At 29.1% G+C, this 24,553-nt stretch overlaps 2 protein-coding genes across 3 annotated transcripts; one reads left to right on the top strand and one right to left on the bottom strand.

Moving 5' to 3' along the window:
• Nucleotides 1–157: 157 nt before the first annotated feature.
• RpL30 (ribosomal protein L30) lies at nucleotides 158–9,392 on the bottom strand. Its single transcript, XM_067276156.1, has 4 exons — nucleotides 9,253–9,392; nucleotides 6,149–6,294; nucleotides 3,670–3,800; nucleotides 158–253 (listed from the first exon to the last, which is right to left on the bottom strand). The coding sequence occupies exons 1-4, from the start codon at nucleotides 9,268–9,270 to the stop codon at nucleotides 210–212; spliced, it is 339 nt and encodes a 112-aa protein (XP_067132257.1). The 5' UTR covers nucleotides 9,271–9,392; the 3' UTR covers nucleotides 158–209.
• A 2,410-nt stretch (nucleotides 9,393–11,802) lies between these two features.
• On the top strand, nucleotides 11,803–21,654 carry Taz (tafazzin, phospholipid-lysophospholipid transacylase). Of its 2 annotated transcripts, XM_067276157.1 has the most exons (7): nucleotides 11,803–12,150; nucleotides 13,609–13,737; nucleotides 14,396–14,653; nucleotides 14,824–14,886; nucleotides 14,981–15,033; nucleotides 18,539–18,616; nucleotides 21,203–21,654. In XM_067276157.1, exons 1-7 carry the CDS (start codon nucleotides 12,033–12,035, stop codon nucleotides 21,305–21,307), a joined length of 804 nt encoding a protein of 267 aa, XP_067132258.1. In that variant the 5' UTR covers nucleotides 11,803–12,032; the 3' UTR covers nucleotides 21,308–21,654. The 2 variants fall into 2 exon arrangements, with proteins under 2 accessions (XP_067132258.1, XP_067132259.1); XM_067276158.1 differs by lacking the exon at nucleotides 14,396–14,653.
• Nucleotides 21,655–24,553: the final 2,899 nt, after the last annotated feature.

Below are 24,553 nucleotides of genomic sequence, written 5' to 3' on the forward strand. Positions count from 1 at the left end.
AAGACTTCTTAATGTCTCTTTTAAAACAGGAAATACTTTCATTACAATTATTTGGATTATAATATAAACTAAACTATTCATTTTTAAATTCTTTTCCTAGTAATTCTATACTGTTTTTTAATTTGAAAGAGATGATTATAAATAAAAACAAATAAACTGATACCAAACAAAATTAGTTTTATTAATTTGTCTTATTTTTTTTTTACAGATTACTGCTGATCTGTTGGCATGCTTCTGATAATATCTGAATCACCTGCAAAAAATAAATTTTTAAAATAAGATTTAATTTCAAATTTAAAATTCCAATTAGAAAAAAAATATCAAAAAATAGCAATATTCCACATACATTACTTTTACTTTATGCTTTATGTATATGTATTTTTAAGGGGGGAAAAAACACTTTCTGTCTTAAATTCACATATGCATTAATTGTTAACTCAAAGATAAAGTAAAGTAAAAAAAAATAAATCAAAAACTGTGTTTATATAGTCAAACATTCAGATTATTCTTTGTTTTAGAAACTAATAATAGCCGTAAAGAATAGACACGAAAAAACACAATATGTTAATTTAACATATTTATATTTGCAAATTATTTTTCATTTCCTATGTCAGACAAGTATTTCATGTAATTTTTCTCTCAAAACACCTTTACCTAAATCATTCATTGGAATTATGAAGTAATACATTGGAAGGATACAAATATCTTTCCCACACTAACTCTCTTCCAGCCCCCGCTGCTTTCCCCATACAAGTTTAAAAGTAAATACCGTATGTAAAAAATTCACAAAGCAGTTGATTAATGTGCCTGTTTTCTGTTTCATCCAGTAGACTCAAAATACTAGGCTACACAGTCACAAAATAAAGAATAAAATTTAATACTTGTTCTACCATTTATTTACTTTTTATTCAGCACTGTCGTGTATATGACTGATTGGCAGAGGACATGTAAGCCTTACTGATATGGCAGATCCATGCACAATATGTTGCTAGTGATCTTGGAGCTAATGTTTTTTTTACATAATCTATCTATGTGTACTGTGTGTAAGCAAGCTATCAGTGACCCACACACAGAAATTTCTAGTTACATCCAAAATTGTATGCACTTTATGACAGTAATGTTAATTAATGAACAAAAACTTTTTTATATCAACTCAGATTTTCTAGTATTCTCAACAAAATACCTCATCTATAAGACCCATAATATGCATTTAGGTTTTACAATTTTTTGGTTTGTTTTGCAGTCAATGCTCTTAATAGTAAAAGGACATCATTATGGATAATAAGCAGACATAATTACACTTATCATCCCATTTCACAACAATAACATACCTTGCTAGCAATAAGTGATTGACGGTCACTTTTTTTTCATTTGAGAATGGAATTTGGACACGATTTTCAATTAGACCTTACCACAAGCTCTTGTGTGGAAACTTAGCAAAAACCTAAATAATAAAGGACTACAGAATCAATCACCCAATACACATGCCCTTTATCCAAGCAAGGCTCTACAAATGCCTTTACTACATTTCCAGATATATCAAAATCATCATCATTACTGATTTCTGTAGTTGAGCCAGTGTACACTATCAGATATTATGCAGGTTGTACCATTTTACATCAATAATGTGTTCCTGGAATTAGCATCATAAATAAAATTGGTACAAAATAAATCCATTTTATAATGGAATAAATAGGAATGTGTTCCAGACATTCATGATTAATAATTAATTATATATATTTCAATTTTTATATAGCCACTGTGTTGATCTTGTATGCAGTGCTGCTGTACACAACTTCAATTCTGCAACGATGGCCCGGTAGAGGATTATCCCTCGATAAATGTAGGCCGAGGATCACGCACCTTCATATAATATGAATCTAAAGTTGTTTGCTGTGCCTTTTCTTCTTGAGAATTTCATAAGGTGCTAAAGCTTCATTTAAATTCCTCCTTACAAAGTCACTTTGCTCCCAGTCAGAGTCCATTTTACAACACACTTGGACTTTGGATTCACTAATTCCCTTTTATTTAACATGGCTATTCTTTTTCTCTTTTTTATTATTACAGTAATACACAGTAATGTCACTTTAAAAACATTGAACTGCCACCTGAACGATAAACAAACCAATGCTGCTTAGAATCACTATTAAAGCAGTTTCTACTAGCACTACACAAGGCATAAAAAATATTTGCACATAACAATTGCAAAAATAAGTTTTTCCACTGTACACAGACTATCAGTTACTCAGCATGAAAAGAAATCAACAGAAATTGAAGAATTTAATTGCTTTTACAGTAGGCCTATCTAGGTAATGCAGTCAGTGCTATTCAGTCTAGTACTGTCCAATGCAATCTGGTGTCTATCAAAAATATGTTACCTCTATTTTAAAATTAAAACATACATAAAAAAATCATTTGAAAAATTTATTTTTTACTCAAAAAAATCCATTAAATGCCTATGTGCTATCAACTGCAAAATCCAAAAACACACCCAGAAAATTTAATTACCAGACTATCTTAGTCCGATAATCACATTCTTTTGTTTAACTACTCTGGATGACATTTCCATTACTGTGATGCTTCATAAATAAAAAACTTTTATTTTGAAGGACTTCCCTTTAATAAAAAGTATGATTGAAGTTTAAAATTCAATTTCTTTAAAAAAGATCTTTCTTTCTTAAAAATAATTGATGAAACTTCACAGTTAAGAACGATAAGTTAAAACCCGAATAAAAGAACATGAAGCAGCAATCAGACTCAAATATAACCAATCACCATGGACTAATCACTGCAGCAAATTTGGATGTACAATCAATATCAAAAGTGTAAAAATAATCCACAAAGAGAAGGACAATTATTTAAGAAAATTCAAAGAACACTTTGCAATAGTTAATAAAAACAACACCATAAACTTAAACGATGGCATGGAGATTGACGAAGTATGGGAGGAAATGGGAGGGACTAAAAAAAGTAAGTAAACCGACAGAAAGGCTGTTAGAAATGTCTTAGGGGACAAAACATTAACACCTTGTAACTGAATGTCTAAATGTAAAAAAAGGTTAGTTCACTATAATGTTAATAATAATATAATTTGTAATAACTTCTTGTAACTTGTTATTCCACTACAATAATTAATGTAATAAATGTGTTTTCTACCGCTTATAGAAATGTAACACCCGATGAGGGGTGCAAGTTAGATCAAAAGATTGCACCCAAAATGCATAGTAAAATAAAGAATAACGAAGATAAAACCCAGTAGTCTTTTGTCTCTGATGAAATGCGGTCCAGATAAAATAACAACGGTTGAACTTATCGTTCTTAACTGTAAAGTTTCATCAATTATTTTTAAGAAAGAAAGATCTTTTTTAAACAAATTGAATTTTAAACAATATAAAGAAGCCGCACCATATTTTTTACTTATAGAAGATGATTGAAGTTATTAGTCTTAAAATAGGAAGTTATCCAATACAATTAATATGGGCTTTCAGGTTGTATATTTTGTATTATTGGTATCCATTAAACCCTTATTAATAGTTTATTCAATAAAAATAAAAAAAAACAGTCGTATAAATGACTAATTAATAAATGATTTTAAATTAGAACAGTCTGATAAAATTACTAACAACATTATTACTTTCATTTTGATTTCAACATTTAAAAACACTTTACCTGGATCAGTAATGCTAAGCGCACAAACTCTGAAATATTTTCCACATGCCGTGCCTAATTCAATATTATTTCCCGAATAATGATGGACACCAGTTTTTGCCAACATGGCATAATATTCTATTTCACTTTTCCTGAAATTATAAAGTCAAACAACATTTAATTGCTTAAAAAAATGTTAACAAATGCTAGCTGAAACAATTCATAATGTATAATGATTTTTTTAATCAATAAAAAATTAATCTGATTTATTAAAAATTTATAATAGATATAAATATAATTTGTAAATGTGAACGCAATGGTCTTGCTCAAAGATACTGCAAAGAAGAAACCTCAAGACCATTACAAACTACATTAAAAGAATATACAGCAGCAGTACAATTAAAATGATGTTATTCAATAGTTTATGTAACAAATGAGCATTAATGTAATATTATTGAACAGTCAATTAAAATTATAAGAAAAAAATAGTTTTAAAAGGAAAATGTTGGAAAATATGATAAAGAAAATTTGCAATACATTATATTTTATAAATTTAAAATTTAATGAAATAAGCAATACAGCAGAACCACGATTAACTAAAGTAACGTGGACCAACACTGCCTCAGATAAGTATACAGTCGTAGCCATTTCAGATTAAAAATTACAAATGTAAAAGATTTATATGGTATCATTTTAAGCCTCTTATGTCTTAGTGAACATATATTATATAAAAAAAATATTGTTACATATGATTATCATATAGCTAATACACACAATAATTTTAAGAATAAAAAATGTGTATTATCGTGGTTAAATTTTAATATGATTAATTTGTCTGATATAAAAGTTAAATGATAAACGGTAGCAAAACATATCATTTTGTAATACACGTTATTATTTTAAACTTTCTTTAAATAGTCCAGAGTTTCTCTTATAGTTGTTCCTCCCTTTTACGCCATAATGTTCTGCAATTTTTCATGGATGGTTTGTCTTAGATATGCTGGGTTCTGGCTCTCACCACCTAAATGCCCTCATTGTGAACCTGGCCAAATCTGCAATGTGAATGGGAAAATGACCCTCTTAACCTACTCCCTGATATTCCTGACATATCTCGGGTCGCGACCTAATGTCCTCGACCTGTGGACTCGAGATATCTCGTTTCGGCATTGGAACATTTTTGAAACTAGATGTCGCTAGTCGTTATAATTTTTATATTAAAACTAACTTCTGAAATATAATTTTCTTTTGTTTTTACATTTATTAATATATCTATTTTGTTTGTGCAAAATAAAAAAATAATTTTGGACAATACAATTATTTTTTTCAAAATGTGTTATTTTCATTAGACTTAACATCAACAAAAATTCAACATGGTGCAACATGCAACAGAGAAAAATTTAGACATTAAATAGGTTAAGTATCCACAGGATGAAAAGAGTAAAAAAGAAATTTAATGTACTTTTCAATGGGAAACTTTTCTTGTCTTTGGAAATGTTCAACAAAAGCTAGGAGCCATTACACATGCATTGTAACAAAGATTTGCAATCCTTATTTCCTCTTTGTTGAACCACTTATTAGTTGGCATCAACTTTTTTGAAGAATTATTTCTGCCATTTTTTAAATCACAAAATGACTCTCTGTTGGCAAGTTTCAACAACCGATGAACTAGGGGTGTGAGTATGCAGACATGAGCGAGTGAATTTTCCTAGAGAGCGAGAATATGTGGTGAAGCGAGAGAGAATAAATATCAAACCCTGTCAGATATGTGCAAGAACCAGAAATTCACTCTCACCGGCAATATTTCTCGATTCTCACTTGTGCATGTTTTTTCCTTTGCGAGAACTATAATATATTGCTTGCTACTAAATTCACATCTGCATAGTTGCACCCTAATGGTTGGCTTTTGGAACAACTATCACAGTAAGGAGAAAGATTCTGAGGAAGCTTTTCATTATGATATTGGCTTTTGTCATAGAACCTATATTAATAAAAATGAGATCAGAAAAAGAAATACTTTAAATGCTTTGTGATTTATAAAAAAAAGCTGTAAAGCCAGTACAGTAAAAGAGATACAGATTGAAAATATCCTTATTATGTATATTCTATACGTTTGCATTCTCTTAAGCTTATAGACAAGGAATATACTTTAATATTTATCTAATATATGTATTAAATAAATATTGAAGTACAGTACTTTGTTAGTTTTTATAACAAATTGTTGTGATATATTTTTATTGCTTTTGAATGTAGTCTGAAGAGGGCAGTAATGCCAAAACAAGTCACTTAAAACCAAATAAAAAAAGTCTTAAGAGAGCTGTGAATTATATATTACTGCAAATATATTAGTAGTATAAACCTAAATATTATATACATTTACTATCTTTTCATTCAATGTAAAAATAATAAATTCAAGAAATAAACTTAATTAATTAGTATAAAATCAAAATTTGATATAAATAGCAGTTAGAATTTTATTTAAAAAATAATTCACATTTCTTACCTTAATGGTGGTGTGTTATTAGCAATTATAATTAACTTTGCTTTTCCTTGACGCAAAGTCTTCAAAGTTTGTTTGTACCCTAGTACATATTTTCCTGACTTCATAACAAGAGCAAGACGAGAGTTAATGCTCTCCAAAGCTTTTTTCTGGAAGAAAAAATTTTTATTTCAAAGTTTTTGTATGACTTCATTTCATAATAAACAGATAACTTTATCAACTACGATCAGCGTAAAGCTTTCCCTTCTTTTAAAATTTTAAAAATTTAAGGTCTTCTGAAAAATTTATTCTAACTTATTAAATCAAATTCAAATCACGTCTGAAAATTTTTTAATTGATTAACTTTATATTTCTTAAAATACAAATTACATTGCTTTCTATCTTAGTTTCCTGATTACTATAAACACTAGGGTTTCTCATTTCCCGGTCTTTTGCTTGTCCCAGGATTCCGGGATAAAAGTGAACCGTTTCCCGGGATCCCAAAACCTGGGATAGAATTAATTATTTTTAAGATATTATTTTTCATTTTTTAAAGTAGTTTAATACGTTCTGCAACCTCCGAAATCTAATAATGCTGTGTAAGATATATATTAAAAATTACCTTTGAATTACGTAGAAATTTTCACAAATAGAAAAAAATTTAATAAAGTTTGCTGGAAACTACATACAACAACAACAAAAATGCCTTTGAATTGAGTTGAAAATTTAAAGAATAAAATGAACTTAGATCAAACTTCTAAGTTAGAAGGTAATTTTCAATATTTAAATAAAACATAATACAAAATATTATTGTAAATTTTTATAATAAGATTTTAAAAAGCAAAGATGGTCAATACTTCGATCACTCGATTTGGTTCTTATTTTAGTAATGAAAAGTCCCACTACCGAGAATGCCCTTTCCGATTCAACTGATGTGAGTGGAGTCGTGTTTAACGCATTTAAGAGAAGACAGATTTTGTGTGTTTTTTCACCTGTAGCATGGAAGATTTCTAGTTAGTTTTCGAGATTGCAGTACTACTTTTGCTTTCTAGTATTCTTGATTTGTCTACCTCGGCTGTGGCTGCCTTAATAGCAGCATCGAGCTTATATCCCAATAATTCGGCAGTTTGTTTGGCTTTAAATAATCAGGTTTATGAAGAAAAACTTTATACTTGCATACTTTGTACTCGTTTGTATCCTTGCCCAATTTGCACAACCTGGGGTTATGCAGTTATTAAAGCCACTGGGCATGGTTAAAAATTAAAACAGCATAAGCACAGTTATTCCATATATTACAGGTTCTGACAAGTAAAGAATTTTCAGTCCTGCCACAAATAAGCTACATATTGATTATTGACCATTTGTGAATCCAGAATAGACTAGCCCCACAAAATTCCTGAGGTTGCTTACGCAAATTTCTTACCAAGCACAATGGACTGATGTCCACCACTTCATCCATATTCAACCATATGCAATTCATAATTTCTCACTTTCATTCATTTTTGCACAAATCCCAATTAAAACTTTAATAAGCCTTATAATATAATCAGAGAAAACATTCTATTATTAATCTTAATTACTTACAACATTTTCTTTCATATTTCTGTTTAACTATTAAGTGATAAAAGGAAATTTTATACTGTTATTACTTTCTAAAAGAATAGAATCCACAAATATATCCCAATTAACAGAATCAAGCATAAAATATAACAATGTATTTTTTAATCTTCTAATGTTTTTGGTCATTTTTATCAACCTTCTTCAGTAAAAAAATATAGATCAGATGACAGTTTTCATTGAAAACAAATGGAACATAAATGTATTTCTGAATAACATATTTAATGAGTATTCTATACTGTATATTCCTGGGACATAATAAGCCAATAGGTTCCTTATCATTTATAGATGGTAGAGTTACTTCTGAATATAATTTTATGCCCCATAGCTGCTACTATTTCCTTGTAGATGTGATGGAGGACTGTCCTACAGTCAACAAATGTATATCTGGCCTATGTGTCTTTTCTCGCCACATCTTTCCTTTCCAGTTTGTATCTCTTGATCATAGGTATGATGTGTAGTCACACATCATAACATCTATTGGTAACCAAGTACTTTGACATACCCTAGTTCCTGTAGTCTCTCTTGGCTACTTTAACAATGGGTGTGGGCTTTTTTTAACGAGCGCCCCGAAGGTCACCAGTTTATACTTAATCAAGTCATCGGAAACACAAGGAATAAACAGTGGGTTATAAGATCACTTCCAATAAATGTTGATGGCGATGACCTCTTCCTCCAGCATGAGCACGTCCAGAAAATGTGTGCAAGTGCCACCTTTTTGCTATTTTATTGTCAGGATATGGGTTTGAGTCGACACTGTCGATAAACTAACGAATGTTGGGACATCATCTCCTTATAAACACATCTCAGAAAATGATTAAATTTCTGTAGGGGAGAAATTTCCTTAGGTGGCAGAAACATGTTTGATGGAGAAGTACAATGCTTGGAAATCAAGTAGGCCTACAGTGACATTCTTCAATGTATAAATATATGTTCTAGTTTCTTTATGGTTCCTTTTGACTTTTTTTGCTCCCATGGATATAGTCTACAGCTCTAGTAAGGTCCCAACTGTCTCATTCAGAGATGTCATTGTCACGAAGAATTTATCCCTTTATTTCATTTGTAATATGGCAGCAGTTACCAGTTCGTTTCACTTACTGTTTATTGTGTAATCAGTCAAGTTCGAGAATATATATATATATTTTGTACATCAAATAAATCGCTTTTGGCTAATGATCAAAACTAATAATTTTATTATAAATAATTATATTGGTAGTGTACTTCGTTCAACGTTCTTTATTTCAACAAAGAACGTTGTCCGAATTGTTTAAATTTATTCAGAGAAAAGTAATAAAATTAATTCTATTTTTTCCATAATTTAATTTTAACGAAAGGTATATGTTGTATATATTACAAATTAACTGTTATTACCATAGTGCATTATAAAATAGAATAGCACACACGCGCTAAGCCTAACAAAAGTACACGTGGCCGACTGAAAATTGCATGCGGCACAATAATAGTTAGATTTAACATTCCATTATAATTAATTGGTTTTAAAATATAATTACCTGCTTTCTCTGAACCATTTTGAATATTTTTGTATATTACAAATTCCTCACAAACGTGAAGACGATGAAATATACTAAATAACTATAACTTAGTTCCAGATAATAGAATCCGGCAGAAGACTAATATGGCAGATGACGAAACAAAAATCTAATTTCATAGCCAAAAAGAATTAGAATTTATATTTAAAAAGAAATTTCGAAAAGTAAAAAGTAATTGTGTAGAATGATGTTAAATAATTTATATTAAATATTTATGTTTCACAAGTTAAAAATAAAAATTTTTTGGAAAACACGTCTGAATCTTGAAATTTATTTTCTGTTGTCCAACAATATATCATTGCTGGACAACAGAAAATACGATATTTTTTATATCTACTTTAAGCTTTATTATTAGTTTTTCACTTCTTCCACCGTGTGTGCACTAAAAGGGCCGTTTTAGCAAACCCAATATGGGTTTGGCCAGGCCCACAATGGGACGGTTGGACGGCGAGGGACGGGGTCCAACATATCCGGACAGATACTACCGAAAAATCCCTGGTGTTTTTCGATCCATCCAGATACGAACCCGGGACCCGCAGGTCGGTAGCTGCTACTTTAACTGCTCGCCCATTCGACTGTCAATATTAATGTTATTAAATAAATATATTGTTTTTCATAATTCAGACCAGAATAAGGTTATCATTTGGATTCAACACTCAGTATATTTTCAATATAAAATCAAATTTATTTCTAGTGTTGAAATATTTTCTCCTATACGCACGGGCAAATCAATCCTCTATTTCTCTACTTTTAGTTAGAACTGTCTAACATACTTCTTTACTCTAAAGTTGGAACAAATACCGGTATTGCTTTTTGTTCTTTTTTGCAAATATATAAGTCAATTGAAGAAATAAAACTCATAAAACTAAAATTTTATATCATTTAAGGTGTCAGTTATCTATCTGGGAGTCGGGATCGAAGCTGAGCGAGCAATTCAAGAAGTCATTCGTGAGCGGCCTGTCTCGAATATGTCGGCAACGTCCTCGCCACTCGGCCTTATACGAGAAAAGTCTCGTAAGTTAATTCTCGTCTAGGGCCTTGCACAATCTAAAACCCGGGTATACTATAGATTACTCCCTATGGAATTTCGTGTGTTTAGGTATATATCTGAACTCAGGGGACCGAGACGAGTTCAACGATACTCTACTTTTGAACCGGAGACGAAAAATAAAAAAGTTATCATACTTTTTTCCGGCGATCGCGCGATGATAGGGAGTCGCGTCGCTCTCCGCTAAGGCGGCCTCGCTATCGCGATCGGGAGTCGCGTGCTTGCCGTTAAAATTGCCTTTAGTAGACGTTTTCCCCCTTTTTTTACTTTGTTCAAGAACTACCGTGAATCGATCACTAGTTTAGCACATGGCGGCGTGTGGTGGCTCCCATACGAGAGGTCGGTCGGGCCGCCATGTTCGCTGCCATAAGTAACATTAACCGAAATGGCGATCGCGCGATGATCGGAAGTCGTGTCGCTCTCTCCGCTCTCGTATCGCGTGTTTTAACCCTACTGGAGATGACCGTAGTTCGACGTCACGGTTTGCAGACTTTACCGCAAGATGGCAATACTAGCAACTACGGTGCCGTCTGCATGAGAGCATTAAAAAAGTATGGTAACTTAAAAAGTGTCATAACTTTTTTATTTTTCGTCTCTGGTCCAAAAATAGGGTACCGTTGAACTCGTCTCGGTCCCGAGTTCAAATATATAATCAAAGTCCTGAAATTCCATAAGGAGTAATCTATAGTACACCCTAAAACCCCCACTGCGCGGATTATTCCAGAAAATAATTATATCGATTTTAATAGTATTTAATATTAATTTTAATTTTAAAAAACAGCAAAAAAGACATCATTTTTTTGTTTTTGAAATAATTTTTATTAATTTTACAAATCCAAAATTGTTTACAGACATAATGATTTTAATTACATTTATATTGTATATTATCTCAAACTTTCTCTTTGACTGCATTATATTGTAGGAGGGTCGAAATTATAGTAGTCACAATCGGAAATTGTCAAAATTGGAGAGACGATTGGTAAAAAACAGTTGAAATTCTTGGAGTCACAATCAGAGAAAATGTCAACGTAGGAAATACACAATCGAAGTTTGAGATTTTATATTTCAATTTATTTTTATTTTGGTTAATGTTACCTTAGGTAGCCAAGATGGCGGCTCGTCTCTAATTCCAGCAAGGAAACTGGGACGCACGTTCTAACCTAACCTAACCTAACCTATTCTAATAAATTACCATAATTATTAGCAACCAAATTATTAGACTAGGTTAGATTAGGTTAGAACGTGAGTCCCACTGTTTCCTTCCTGAAATTAGAGACGAGCCGCCATCTTGGCTACCTAAGGTAACATTAACCTTTATTTTTATTGACTTTTAATGTAATAATGTTTTTTTAAATGTTAAATCTTAAAGTTTTTTTTAATTGTAACTTTTAAAATTTTTTGTCATTTTCAAATTTAAATATTTTAATTTTTTTTGTTTTTAATTATCTAATAGCGCCCTCTTTCGTCGAAAATTTAGCAGTAACACGTTTTCATTATATTTAATTTACGCATTTTTATCACTTCGGAATGGAATCTACGTCCCTAAATTTTCGTAAATTTTAATATTTACGGATTATCTATTTGGAAAGTTTAAGAAAAAGGAAAGACGTAGTATTAGCAGCGCCTTAACAGATGTATTGTCTTTACTAAATGTAAACAAAGTAGATAAACATTCTGTTGGGATTTAAACAAGATGCATCCAAGAGACATAGTCTGGCCTTTTCCTAACATGAATAAACCGCCGAAATTATTCAATATGGGTAGCAGAATTGTGATACCAGCTGTTGGAATCGTCAGCAAAATTTTTACCGGTATGTTTATCTTCGAACTCTCTCGTTCTCGTTGATGACGTTGGCGAGAATATCTCCAATGTCGCAGTGCCCTCTGGTATACCGAATATTTGCATAAAATAATATTTCTTGGAATAATTGTGTTTCAAAATAGATCGAAAATATAAACGAATACAAATAAATGTAACTCAAATCTTTGATATAGTTTATCTTTTTCATTGACCTACATGATATACAGTTGAATATGCTTATTGTAATCATAGATATTGTTAGAACTAGCAAATACCAATATACTCTGATATCAGAGTTTTGGTTGATATTCCTTAAAATAAACAGAAATCAACGAGTCTTGTGACTCAAAATTTGAGAGATATAAATGCATAGAAATGCAAATTTCAAATGTAAAAGCATAAATGAAACATAAATAAATAAATAACTGAAAATGACTAATACACTATAAGTGAAACACAGGATTGAATAAAGCTTCCATTGTATGGTCAAACAGAAGACAAACGGTAACAAAACTGCAATCTACCTTGATGATCTTATGTACAAAAACACTATCTGCTTAACATTTAAGCACATACTGTTTTTTAAACCAAGTCGTCGGTGTAGATTACAGTTTTGTTATGACTTGCGTAAAGTGACGATTGCTGCCGACATTCCATTTTGCAAGCTCGCCAATGATGTTTAAGAGTTTCCTTCAGAAATATATGAATTAAGTTCCCGGACTATTCGGCTCTTCTAAAGAACTATGTTAGTGAATTGTATGACAAAACCATCAATACAGAACAAACACTGAAGGAAAAAATTTGTGGTTATCTGTTAATGAAACCACAAATGCATCTGTTAGGAACATTGTTAAAGTAATAGTTGGCATATTGATAGTGTATTTTAAAGTTAAGAAGCGGCAACTAAAAATACATATTTGCTTTATACTATGTTTGTAGGAGCAACCAATTAATTAACCATTGTGAAATGCATAAATGATGTATTACAAATTTTGTAGCCAAACAGAATACATTTTGATAGAGCCCTCCTTTTTGTGTCTTATGCTGCCAGCAAATAAGCTCAGATCAGCTGATGTGCTGAAAGTATTTTATACCATTTACAAATTCTGCTAAATGCATGGCAAAATTAAAGTTTCCCGGTGCCAATAAATTGATTTCCAACTGCAAAAAAGAGTTTATAAAGGCTCCAAAATGATGACATAATAATTGAAAGGAGTGTTCCTTTTGTTTACCAAATATTTTTTATACGATAGATTATAATATTCTGCAAGAATAAGCAATTGGCCATTAACTGATACTCTATTAAATATTCTTTAAGTATGTGATCAGTTCAAATACTCAATTTCTGGACTTTCAGTTAATGCTCTTAATTTGTGATAAATTATATTATTAAATATAATTAAATCATTATAAATCTTAAGAATAGAGAAATAAAATAATTACTGCACTTTATAAAACTTTTTAATAGGTTGGTTGAATAATGTTGTTGTGTACAACAAACATGTTCTCATTGATGCAATCGAAAATAGACCTGAAAATGTTCCACTTATTACAGTCAGTAATCATCACTCTTGTCTAGATGATCCAATGTTGTGGGGTAAGTCTGCAAAAGTTTATTTTTTTTATATTACGATATTACTCCTCCCAATTAACTTTCACATTCTCAATATGAAGGAAAGTGTTAATAAACGTCTAAACATGAAAACAAAGTGAAAAATATTATAAATAATTGCAGTAGCGTAGCTATGGTTCTCCGGGCCCGGTGCGGAACCAGACTTGTGGACCCCGAAAAAATTTTTCGGGTCTTTTTTCTTGTGATTTTGGGACCCCCATGGGCCTATCGCTTTCCAGGGGTCCGGTGTGGACCGCACCTACTGCACCCCCCTAGCTACGCCAATGAATAATTGTAATTTAAAAGGAACAATTGATCAATTTTCAGTTTTTATTTTAAAAATTTTGAATGTGTAACAAAAAAGTTAATTTTCAATTAAATTTTTTCCAGTTTATTAATATTTTTATAAAATTTAAGAAATTTATTAAGGACAGTTTAATAAATTTATACTTTCATAATGGATTACAGGATTTATTAAATATAAAAAGGATTTAATAAATAAAAATAACTACATTTTCTCTTTTCATAGATTTTTTTGATTGTGACTTAACAGATTATATTATTTTTATATAATATAAGAACATCTTATTTTAAATCTTAATAATTCTGCAATTTTTAATAACTTTTAGTTATTTTGTGCTAGGTATATTGGATTGGAAACATCTTTTCAATAGCAAAGTTATGAGATGGTCGGCTGCAGCACACGATATATGTTTTACGAAGGAATGGCATTCGAAATTTTTCGCTCTTGGTAAAACTTTCCCAATTCGCAGAGGAGATGGAGTTTATCAGAAAGCTATGGACTTTTGTGTAGAACGTTTGAATGCTGGAAATTGGATTCATTTCTTTCCCGAAGGAAAAGTGAATATGACAAAAGAAGAAAGTTTAAGATTGAAATGGGGTAATGCAAACCATAATAAATATGCAGTATTTTATTTTAAGAGAAATCAAAACATACAAAAAAATATTAACATATTTATACAGAGAAATGCATAGAAAGTTTTGCTAGTAACAAGTTAATCTCTGTTTAGTTATGAATTAGTATTTCCTACAAGGGTACTTCTATTCTAGGTATTGGACGATTAATATCTGAATGTAAGATTACTCCATTTGTAATTCCATTTTATCATTTAGGTAATTTTTTTAATATCTTTATCTAATGTTTCTTTATGTATTAATCATGATTGAAATTTAAATCCTTATTGACTTAATTCTGTATTAATTTTAGGTATGGATTGTGTATTGCCAAATAAGAAGCCTTATATTCCTAGAGTAGGGCAGGTAAGAAAGATCCCCTTTTTTTATGGAAAATTTTTGTACACATTTTGTCAAAACGAATACATAAATTTTGTACGTACATATGCTGAAAGAAAATACATTCGGTTATTATGCTGGATTCACACTGTTTTCAACCCAAAGATAAGTCACAACTGTCTATCAACATTACAGAAAAATATGTTTAATTCATGAGTAGTTTCATGAACTAAACATATTTATCCATAATGCTGATATACAGTTGTGCAACTTATCTTTTGTTATTAGTATTTGGTCTCTGTTGTTTTTCTAACATTTTTAAGTTATTAAAAGTAGTTTGCTGAATTTACAAGGTGTGTTCTCTTTTAACATAGAATTGTATCCAGTTTTTTACATGTTTAGCACATTGGTTATCGACAATATGTATGTACAACAAATATTACTAATACAGGATGATTATACATTATTTATAGTTTTTAATTTTTTATGGATTCGACTGATCGAAACCATAAAAATTAAAAACTATTCAGTCATGAAGGATAAAGTTCCCAATTTTCTTTTTAATCATGCTTGGGGATATATTAACCAGGAATTAAAGTGTAAAATAAAATAAAGTTTGTGTTATACTGAAAATTCATTTTTTAAAGTAAATAAAATAAAATCTACAATCTAATTCATGTTTTAGTTTTGGTTTCACTGTATAAATAATGAACCACATGTTTGATTTTTAGCATACTTTTCTCCTGCTTCCAATGGTGCCTGAAAGCAAAATTATTACAAGTATAATAATTAACTTGCTGAATATAATTTAATAGCTTGATATTCAAGTGAAAAGTATATTATAAATGAAATGAGTATACTGAGAAGCATATGGTTTTCATGCTTGAATTTAATGACAAAAGATGATTTCAATGTATAGTCTAGTTGTTAATGACAGGAAGTGACTAATAACAAGTAATGCAGAGGTTATCTACTACTGTTGCATTTTCTGTAAAATACATTTAAAAATAATATAGCAAATCAGATATTTTTACATAACAGTAGCACCATAATTGTGATTAAGAATTTTCTTATTTTTTATTACTATTATTTAAATTAACATGAGACATGAATGCCATCAATTATCCAAGTAGGAGCTGACCACAAGTACATAATATCAATAAATTAACTGAAATGATTATGAATGTGATCTGCAACATAATAAACAATTCATTCCCACCTGTGATCCTGAATGAAATTGTCATTCATGAAGTTGAGGTATTTGAGTTTTTTGTTTTGTAAAAAATTATATCAAGCAATGTGTTTCACTTGTTTTACTTTATAGTTAAAATACAGTATTAAAATATGCCCTTTAACTATGCTCTATTCTAAAAATTTCTGGAAAAGTGTAGTTCACTTGTTTTATTTTTGATATAAAGATGTAATAACAATATTGAAACTATTTTCAAACAACTCTACTTATAACACTTCATTTAATTAAGGTTTGTTAAGAGTAGTTTTTTAATTAATTAATCCAGTAATCGTCACTAAATATTTTTCACTAAGAAAGTTAGAATTTCTCAATGAAATATCTGTCTATCGTAGAATTTATTCTGCATCTTTAAATATTTTCTAGATGGTATCATATTTGAAGTTTCATCCTTATGATTTATTCTCGTTATACTTAACTTGCCGACTAATTCTGTTGATATGTAGTGAAGAATGATTAGTTACAGTTCTGTCACAAGACAAGGAAAAAAAATATGTAAAAAATGATGTTAGAGCCTTCTATAATATTCTGAATTCTTAATTTAGATTTCATATTAGAAAACTTAGAAATGTTTTTGGAAATCATCTGTTAAGATTGATTTGAAGAGAATTTTTAAATTCTCTCAGTAGTGTTTATAAATATATTTTAAAAGATGAAGACAAGATAAATGATATTTGATGTCTTGAATATAATTTTTTATTATCACCTAAGATATTGTTTAAAATATTTCATAATATGAAGATAATGAGAGAGGGAGTGATAAATTCTTTAATGATTAAATGATGAAAATTGATTAACTATTGGGCTAAAACTTAGACTAATTAACGTAAATAACTTATAAATATAAATACATGCATATTGTTGATTCTATTTAAGTATAAATTTTTTAAGATTACTTATAGAAGTAGATGTTTTGATCCAAATTCATTTTTGTCAACTTACATAATTTCAGTTTGACTTCATTGGTAGCTAATTCAGAAATTATTGAAAATATTAATGGCCAGTCATGACTGAAGGATCTATTATTCTAAACTAAAAAAAAAGACTAATAAGAAGTCTAATATCTTGGTCCTTTTCCTTTGTTTTTATCTTTTCTTACAATTCTTCTTTAGTTGTTTTATATACTCTGTATATGAAGAAATCTATCACTTATTTATGATTATTTTATCAATTTAAATGCTTATTTGTCCCTATTGACCACAATTTTTCTTCTTTTTTTCATAGTAAGTTATCAGTTTTATTGTAGTTTATAAAAATTTGTTGCAATGAAGAGTTATCTTCCTTTTCCTAAAGTGGAAAGGTGAAAGAGACTGTCTTTTTTTTGTTGTTATTTAAATTTGTCTATTATACAATATTTACATAACACGTAATTAAGACGTATAAAACTCGGCAATAAATTTAACAATTAGGACTTTTCTTAGTTTAATATCCGACATTGAATCTGTTTTTCCACATATTCAACAGTTTATTCTGTAGTAATGCTTATCTGTGTACCTTTTAGTTATTATCTTTAAAATGTGATCTCTTGTCAAGCAGTTTTGTGATTGTATGAGGTTCTCTTGATTAAGAAAGAAGTTTGAGAAGTCTACAAGAGAGGAAAGAGAGAGGAGTAGAACTACCCGTAGAAAAAGGGGATTTTTTTAAGTCCCCTTTTCTTCTAATTGAGATGAAATAAAACAAATTTGTAATAACATGAAAAGAAATAATTTTCTCTGTTTATCTTTGGTTCTAAAAACTATAAGTGAAATATGCTAAACAATAAGTGAGTTACTAACAACATCTATTCCAACAGGTATGCACTTTAAACTTATGAAAATGGGAAAGTAGTGAAACTTTGATTTTCTGTTTATGACTGAATGTAAATTTAAGTTTAAATGCTAAAATTTACGCTTTTATAATTATAATTTAAATACAGTAGAGCATCGATTATCCGACCCCCGATTAACCGACTTATCGGTTAACCGACCGCGTTCTAGTCGGCAAATTTAAATGTCCGCTAGTGATGTGGCGCTACAATATTTGGTTATGTCTTGGCTACTTTAATATTATTTTTGTTAAATTTTTGCATGTTTTAGCTGGCAGCACTGGCTCGACCATGAAAGGGAGGCTAGTATTTAAACCAGGCCTAATACACTATACTAATAATGTATTTTTTCATACTTTTCGGTTATCCGACTTTTCAGTTATCTGACCAACCCCAGTCTCCAATTGAGTCGGATAATCGATGCTCTACTGTATAAGTTTACAAAATAAAATTTCCTAAAATAATCATTTCATTAATAGGTTGTTACAGTTCTCATAGGAAATCCAATTGATTTTTCTGAAATGAGGGAAAAATTAAAGAAAGAAATGAAGACAGCAGTAAGTTTATGTACAGTATTTTATTTACAACATTAAAAATGAAGTAATAAGTACACATTCTTTAGAGCAAAGAAAATTCCTGATTGTATTTAGAAATATATATTTTCTATTTACTGTTCTAAATATAACAAAGTATATTTAGAAATATTTTTCTTCTAATAATAACAATAATAATAAACAGGTGGCAAATACATGCAATATATATATATATATATATATATATATGCATGTATTTGCCATCTGTTTGTTATTTAAGCAAAAATCAAAGGATTCAGTCGTAGAAAAAGTACTACTAGAAATATACAAGTTGTCCATGACAAATCTCCCTGATTTGGAGGTTGCATAGAAAAAACACACACACATACAATAGTTTTAGTAATTTAACTGGTAGTATAACTTAAAATGCAGCTTGCCAAGAACTACCAGATTTTGACATGTGCTCCATTTGTGGCATGGAGGATATTCAAACAGTATTCAATATCCTGCTACATTTGCTCCACTATACCAATGACACTGGCCATTGTGTTTCAATTTTGTAAGATTTCCAAATTAGCTACTTTGGTGTCATAAACATTGTCTCCACAAATATAGCTCCACAAAAAAAGCAGTGTTCAGGAAGTTTTGTTATAATTTAATTTACTTATGATTTTTTCACGTTAAAATTACTAATAAAAGTCAAATTTGTGTATTGGGAAAATATTTGGGTTAGTTTTATACTTTTACTCTAGAATAAAGTGGCCACATTTTTTTTGAGAAAAAAGGCTACACGAAAAAAATGTTACAAAATTTACATTTTTTTTTGATATTATACTTTATTTTCATTAAAATTTTCTTTATTTAGTTCTTATAAACATTTATTTTACTTCAAAAGGTATACTCTGACTAATTTTAACTTTGCTTAATCCAAACCAATTTTGATCATTTTCTGTAATTGTTCTATTCAACAAGAAAAGAAATCGTAGAATAATTTTTAAAAACACATAAAATAATAGAATTTGTAAAATTAATTTATAACTTAAGTATACGTACCAAATTCTATATAAATACATTTCTAGTCCATTTTGACTTTATCATGGTTATATACAGGGTGGGCCAGCGAAAACGAAACAGCAGAGTGTTCGTGTTCGTCCAAGCAAAGCGCTCGGACAGGTCGATTTTACTCTCAAAGGGACATCTTTTGCAATAAAGTTTTTGCGATTCTGAATATTAACTAAACAAACATTTTTTTCGAAATAAATGTTTGTTTAGTTAATACAAAATAAATGAGTTTTTAAAATTTTTGTTGTCTGTTGTATTCAGAATCGCAAAAACTTTATTGCAAAAGATGTCCCCTCGAGAGTAAAATCGACCTGTCCGAGCGCTTTGCTTGGACGAACACGAACACTCTGCCGTTTCGTTTTCGCTGGCCCACCCTGTATAAAAAAAAAGAATCTGAACTTTTCACTAATTTGAATAATTCTATACAATAGTATGGATTAGGAATAACGTATTAAAAATGTTAATTTGTTGTTTAATTTTTAAAATTTCTATATTTTTTATTTGAAAAACTGCAAGTAATCAATGTTATACTAAAGAAGTGTTTTATAAATGTGAGGACATCTTTGATATAATAGCTATAATACTAGCTCATTAGTGTGCCACCAAAAGTTGTAGGTTCAGGTGGTTAGCTTGTAAAGGTTTAGAACCATTGCTCTACATGATATAATAGTGTTTTAATCATCTGTATAGAGAATTAATCTAATACATATTGTTTTATTTGATTATTATGGATTCATTAAATTTTACACATTATTAAGATTTTATTTTAGTATTTTTGAAACTGTGCTGGTACTTATTCTGCAACTTGAACACTAACTATATAGTGTATTTACTCGGACACATGGCAAATTTCATCACTAATCAACTGAATAAAAATTAGTGATGAAATTTGCCATGTGTCCGAGTAAATACACTCAAAATGATCTGAAGGAATGATTACTCAATTCAAGGAGACTGGACATCTGCAATTCAGGGCACAAACTTATCGCTTCACAAGTCATTGAAGATGTTACCAAAGCTTCTGTTGAATGGACAATGAAATTTGTAACATTTGTTAAAATGACTAGACAAAGGGGTGAATTAAATGATTTTATTAAATATTTTTCAAGTTTATGCCAGTTGAATTTCAGAAAGTGCAGAAACAAAAATAATTATATTTGGACTGAATAGGTCAGCCTGAATTTACTGAATCTAGATTCAATATAGATCATCATCATCACTTTTTCCAGCAAATTTTAATTACAAAACAAACTTTTTTGTAATAAAAGTTTGCTGAAAAGTGTGAGGAAGATGATCTATTGTGGCCAAGTAGAAATTTCTCCAAAAACTAGAACTTTTCTACTTGAATTTCAAATGCAAGGAAAACATTTATGTAAAATTAAGGCATAATTAAAACCCTTTGTTAATAAAATGGCTCAACTTGTGTTGAGTTTCTTTAGATTATTTTATAGTTCATATTCACAGATTTTATGTTTATACTTTATTGCTAATTTTTTATAATTTCTATTAATTAAGAACGAATAAAAAAACTATGTTAATGTTTTATAGATGGAAAAAAGAAAATTATTCACAGATATTATACAAGAAGAACTTAGACAGCTTAAACACCAAACTGAAAATTTACATAGGCTAATTCAAATGGACAAATTGTAGAATGGGAAGTGTTAGCCTCTTCAGTGTGAATAGTAATGTATTTATTATTTTGTGCCATTGATTTTTAGGTTGCAGCTTTACATTTAAGTAAGTAAAAAGTAATTGAGAAGATATTCATAAAACTGAAATATTATAAATAGAAAATGTAAAACTATACATAACCTTAGTTAAATTTGTATCAATAGATAGTAAAGAAAGATTTGATTTTCTACTTCAAAATTTTTTATGAAGAATTAGAAATAGCACTTTTATATAAATGATAATTTTAATAACTCAATTGCATTTCACATTAATGTAATTTTTGACTATTTACAAAATATAACTGCAGGTAAACTCTTGTAAAAATTAATTAAAACAGCAAAACTTTCTACTAAAATTATTTATAAAATATAAAAGTAAGTATTTGATGTATTTACAGATTTAGATTCCCAATTAAATCTTTTATTAATCATAAAAAATATCAATGAATGAAAATAATTGCTATTTTCCAATGAAAAAAAGTTGTATTATTATATTTGCTGAGAAATATAAAAATTTTTAAATTAAAATTTAGATTTTAGTAAAATCATGTTTTTAATCTGATATTTGCACAGCAAAATATCTTTTCAAATCATTACAACTGTAAAAAATTTTTTAAGAGTGTTTATATTACTTTTTCTTAGTGTCAACTATAAATAGAATCAACTGTTTATAGTTTACGAATATTTGTTGTCCTGTATTTAAATTTGTTTATTATTAATTTGAATTACATTTTTTTTCTTTATTTTCTTATCATATAAAAATCTTCAGATGCAATAATCTCATTTTTATAAATTAGAATTTTCTCAGTTAATTCAATAACATTCAAACATGAAACCCGATTGTTTGTTGTCCACGATAATTAGAATAATACATAGTAAGAAGCAACTATTATATAAATTTATTTTGGATTGAATTTGCAATATTAACAACCTAACTAGTCTTTCAAATCTTTTAGTTCAATTATATTTAAATTTTGTTATTTTTTTACAAAAATATAAACATAATGGAAAGTTATAATAGAAAAAATAGAAGCTGATACTTTTGGAGTTGTGTTCGTTACTCATTATTCTGGATAATGTTTCTTAGGAAAAACCATGCAGTAAATTAGGGAGAAGTTTTGGTTTTATTAGTTTGCTTTCTTTATTTATCTAATAATATTACATATGTTAACTTTGGAAACTTTAAAGTTAGTTATTGTTTACGCATTGCCTTTAGATTTATTTTTGTGAGTACATGTGCTTTCATTTTGAACATAATAGACAGTTGTCTAATCTTGCATAATTTCTTGTCCATGGAAAATGTAGAATTAAAAAATAGAATTTTATTTATGTAAAAAATATATCATTTAGTATAAAATATGCATTTTTTTTTTAAAATAAACATTAATAAATTGCTTCATTTTACTAAAATTTAATAAGGATCTTTAATATTGTAATTTAACGTACGGTAGAGCATCGATTATCCGACCCCCGATTAACCGACCGCATTCTAGTCGGCAAATTCAAATGTCCACTAGTGATGTGGCGCTACAATATTTGGCTATGTCTTGGCTACTTTAATATTATTTTTGTTAAATTTTGCATGTTTTAGCTGGCAGCACTGGCTCGACCATGAAAGGGAGGCTAGTATTTAAACCAGGCCTAATACGCCATACTAATAATGTATTTTTTCATACTTTTCGGTTATCCGACCAACCCCAGTCCCCAATTAAGTCGGATAATCGATGCTCTACTGTATTTTGATTAAACACACAAAAATTTACTCTTCAATATTAAATTAAAAATCTACTAACACAATATAAAAGTATAGCAATTTTTACAAAAATATCACCAAATAAAAGATATAAATTTTACAATTAAAGACAATCAAGGAATTATTAATGTACGAAAATGCAGCTCTGCTATTGAGCATGAACAGACTTTTTGTCAAATTGACCGAGTTAAAATAACTAATTTGACAAATACTTGTTTATATTTGATTAAATGCACTTCTGGGTACATTTATTGACTTCTTATGCACTTAGTGTATGTACATGAAAATTTCAAGTGCAGTTCTTGTTGTGTATGTAACTAAAAATTTATTAGTCAATTTCTTTTGTATGAATCCGATTAATAATTCAAATTTCAATAAATTTAATTCCTTCAATTTCTTAAAAGTTAAATAAACAGTATTCTTGTAATTGGATATAGTACTATTTATATTAAAACTTTAAAAAATTTATTGTTTTAATTATAAGAATAGTAATTTTATAAGATTTTTTCTCTGTGTTTATTGAAAAAATTCAATGGAATTTCTGAGATTTTTAATCTTGAAAACTTTTTACTTTGTCTACTTTAGCTCATTCTTTATGATGAGAATGTAATTTAATTTATTTATTGATTTGAATAAAAGTTAATGATGTTTTTCAGTTTGAATTTAGTAAATTCCATTCTAATTAAATCATATAATTGCTATAAAAGACTATAAATCCATAGTAGAGGAATTTGATTTGTGGCTAAGGATTAACATTAAAATTGAGACATTTATACATGAATAGCAATTACTCTCAAAATAAATAAGTGATATGTGGATGAAATTAAAAATTATTTGATTAAGTTTACAATATTAACTCAAATGAAAATATACAAATGAAAACAAACTTTAGAATAAAATTTCTCACCGAAAAGTTGATAATACATCAAAGCTGTGTTTATCACATATGCACATGCTCAATACCAATTCTGATGATAAAAAATAAAATATTTCATTACACAGCCAAATTACATTATCTACATAAAGGAAAGAAAGAGCTATGTATACAGGGTGGTTTTCTGATGGTGTTTAATGGTTTCTGAGATGTGACTAATAATGAAGTTTATAGAACACATAAAAGAGATACTTTTTAGTGACCTTAGATGACCTTGAAATTCAGAGGCTTCTGAGATACAGACATCATTGTAAAAAGTAGCATCTTAAAGAAATGTTGCTCACCAAAATAACGTAACTTGGCTATTTGTAATTGAACAATGAAAATTATTGGTTTATTGTAAAAAATACACACACTATGTAAATTAGACTGCAAGGACAATTGGTCAAAATGCATTTCTAATTCTTCATCTGCTAACCAGTTATCTTTGCTTAACTACTGCATATTTACTACAAGCAGACACTAAGAAAACAAACTGAAAGGTGAAAAATTAAGTTAGAACACAATCATTATCTATTCGAACTAAAATCTGCAGTTGC

Source organism: Centruroides vittatus, unplaced genomic scaffold (genome assembly GCF_030686945.1).
Source record: "Centruroides vittatus isolate TY-2023 unplaced genomic scaffold, ASM3068694v2 contig_680, whole genome shotgun sequence".
Lineage (NCBI taxonomy): Eukaryota > Metazoa > Arthropoda > Arachnida > Scorpiones > Buthidae > Centruroides > Centruroides vittatus.

What these genes read in the sequence shown, in the direction of transcription:
- RpL30 (XM_067276156.1), bottom strand. An exon ending in AATAACACACCACCATTAAG is followed by an intron (nt 3,801 to 6,148) that starts GTAAGAAATGTG and finishes TTATAATTTCAG; the next exon opens with GAAAAGTGAAATAGAATATT. An exon ending in GCTTAGCATTACTGATCCAG is followed by an intron (nt 254 to 3,669) that starts GTAAAGTGTTTT and finishes TATTTTTTGCAG; the next exon opens with GTGATTCAGATATTATCAGA.
- Taz (XM_067276157.1), top strand. Translation starts at nt 12,033, where the DNA reads ATGCATCCAAGAGACATAGTCTGGCCTTTTCCTAACATGAATAAACCG. An exon ending in AGATGATCCAATGTTGTGGG is followed by an intron (nt 13,738 to 14,395) that starts GTAAGTCTGCAA and finishes ATTTTGTGCTAG; the next exon opens with GTATATTGGATTGGAAACAT. An exon ending in ATATTCCTAGAGTAGGGCAG is followed by an intron (nt 15,034 to 18,538) that starts GTAAGAAAGATC and finishes TTTCATTAATAG; the next exon opens with GTTGTTACAGTTCTCATAGG.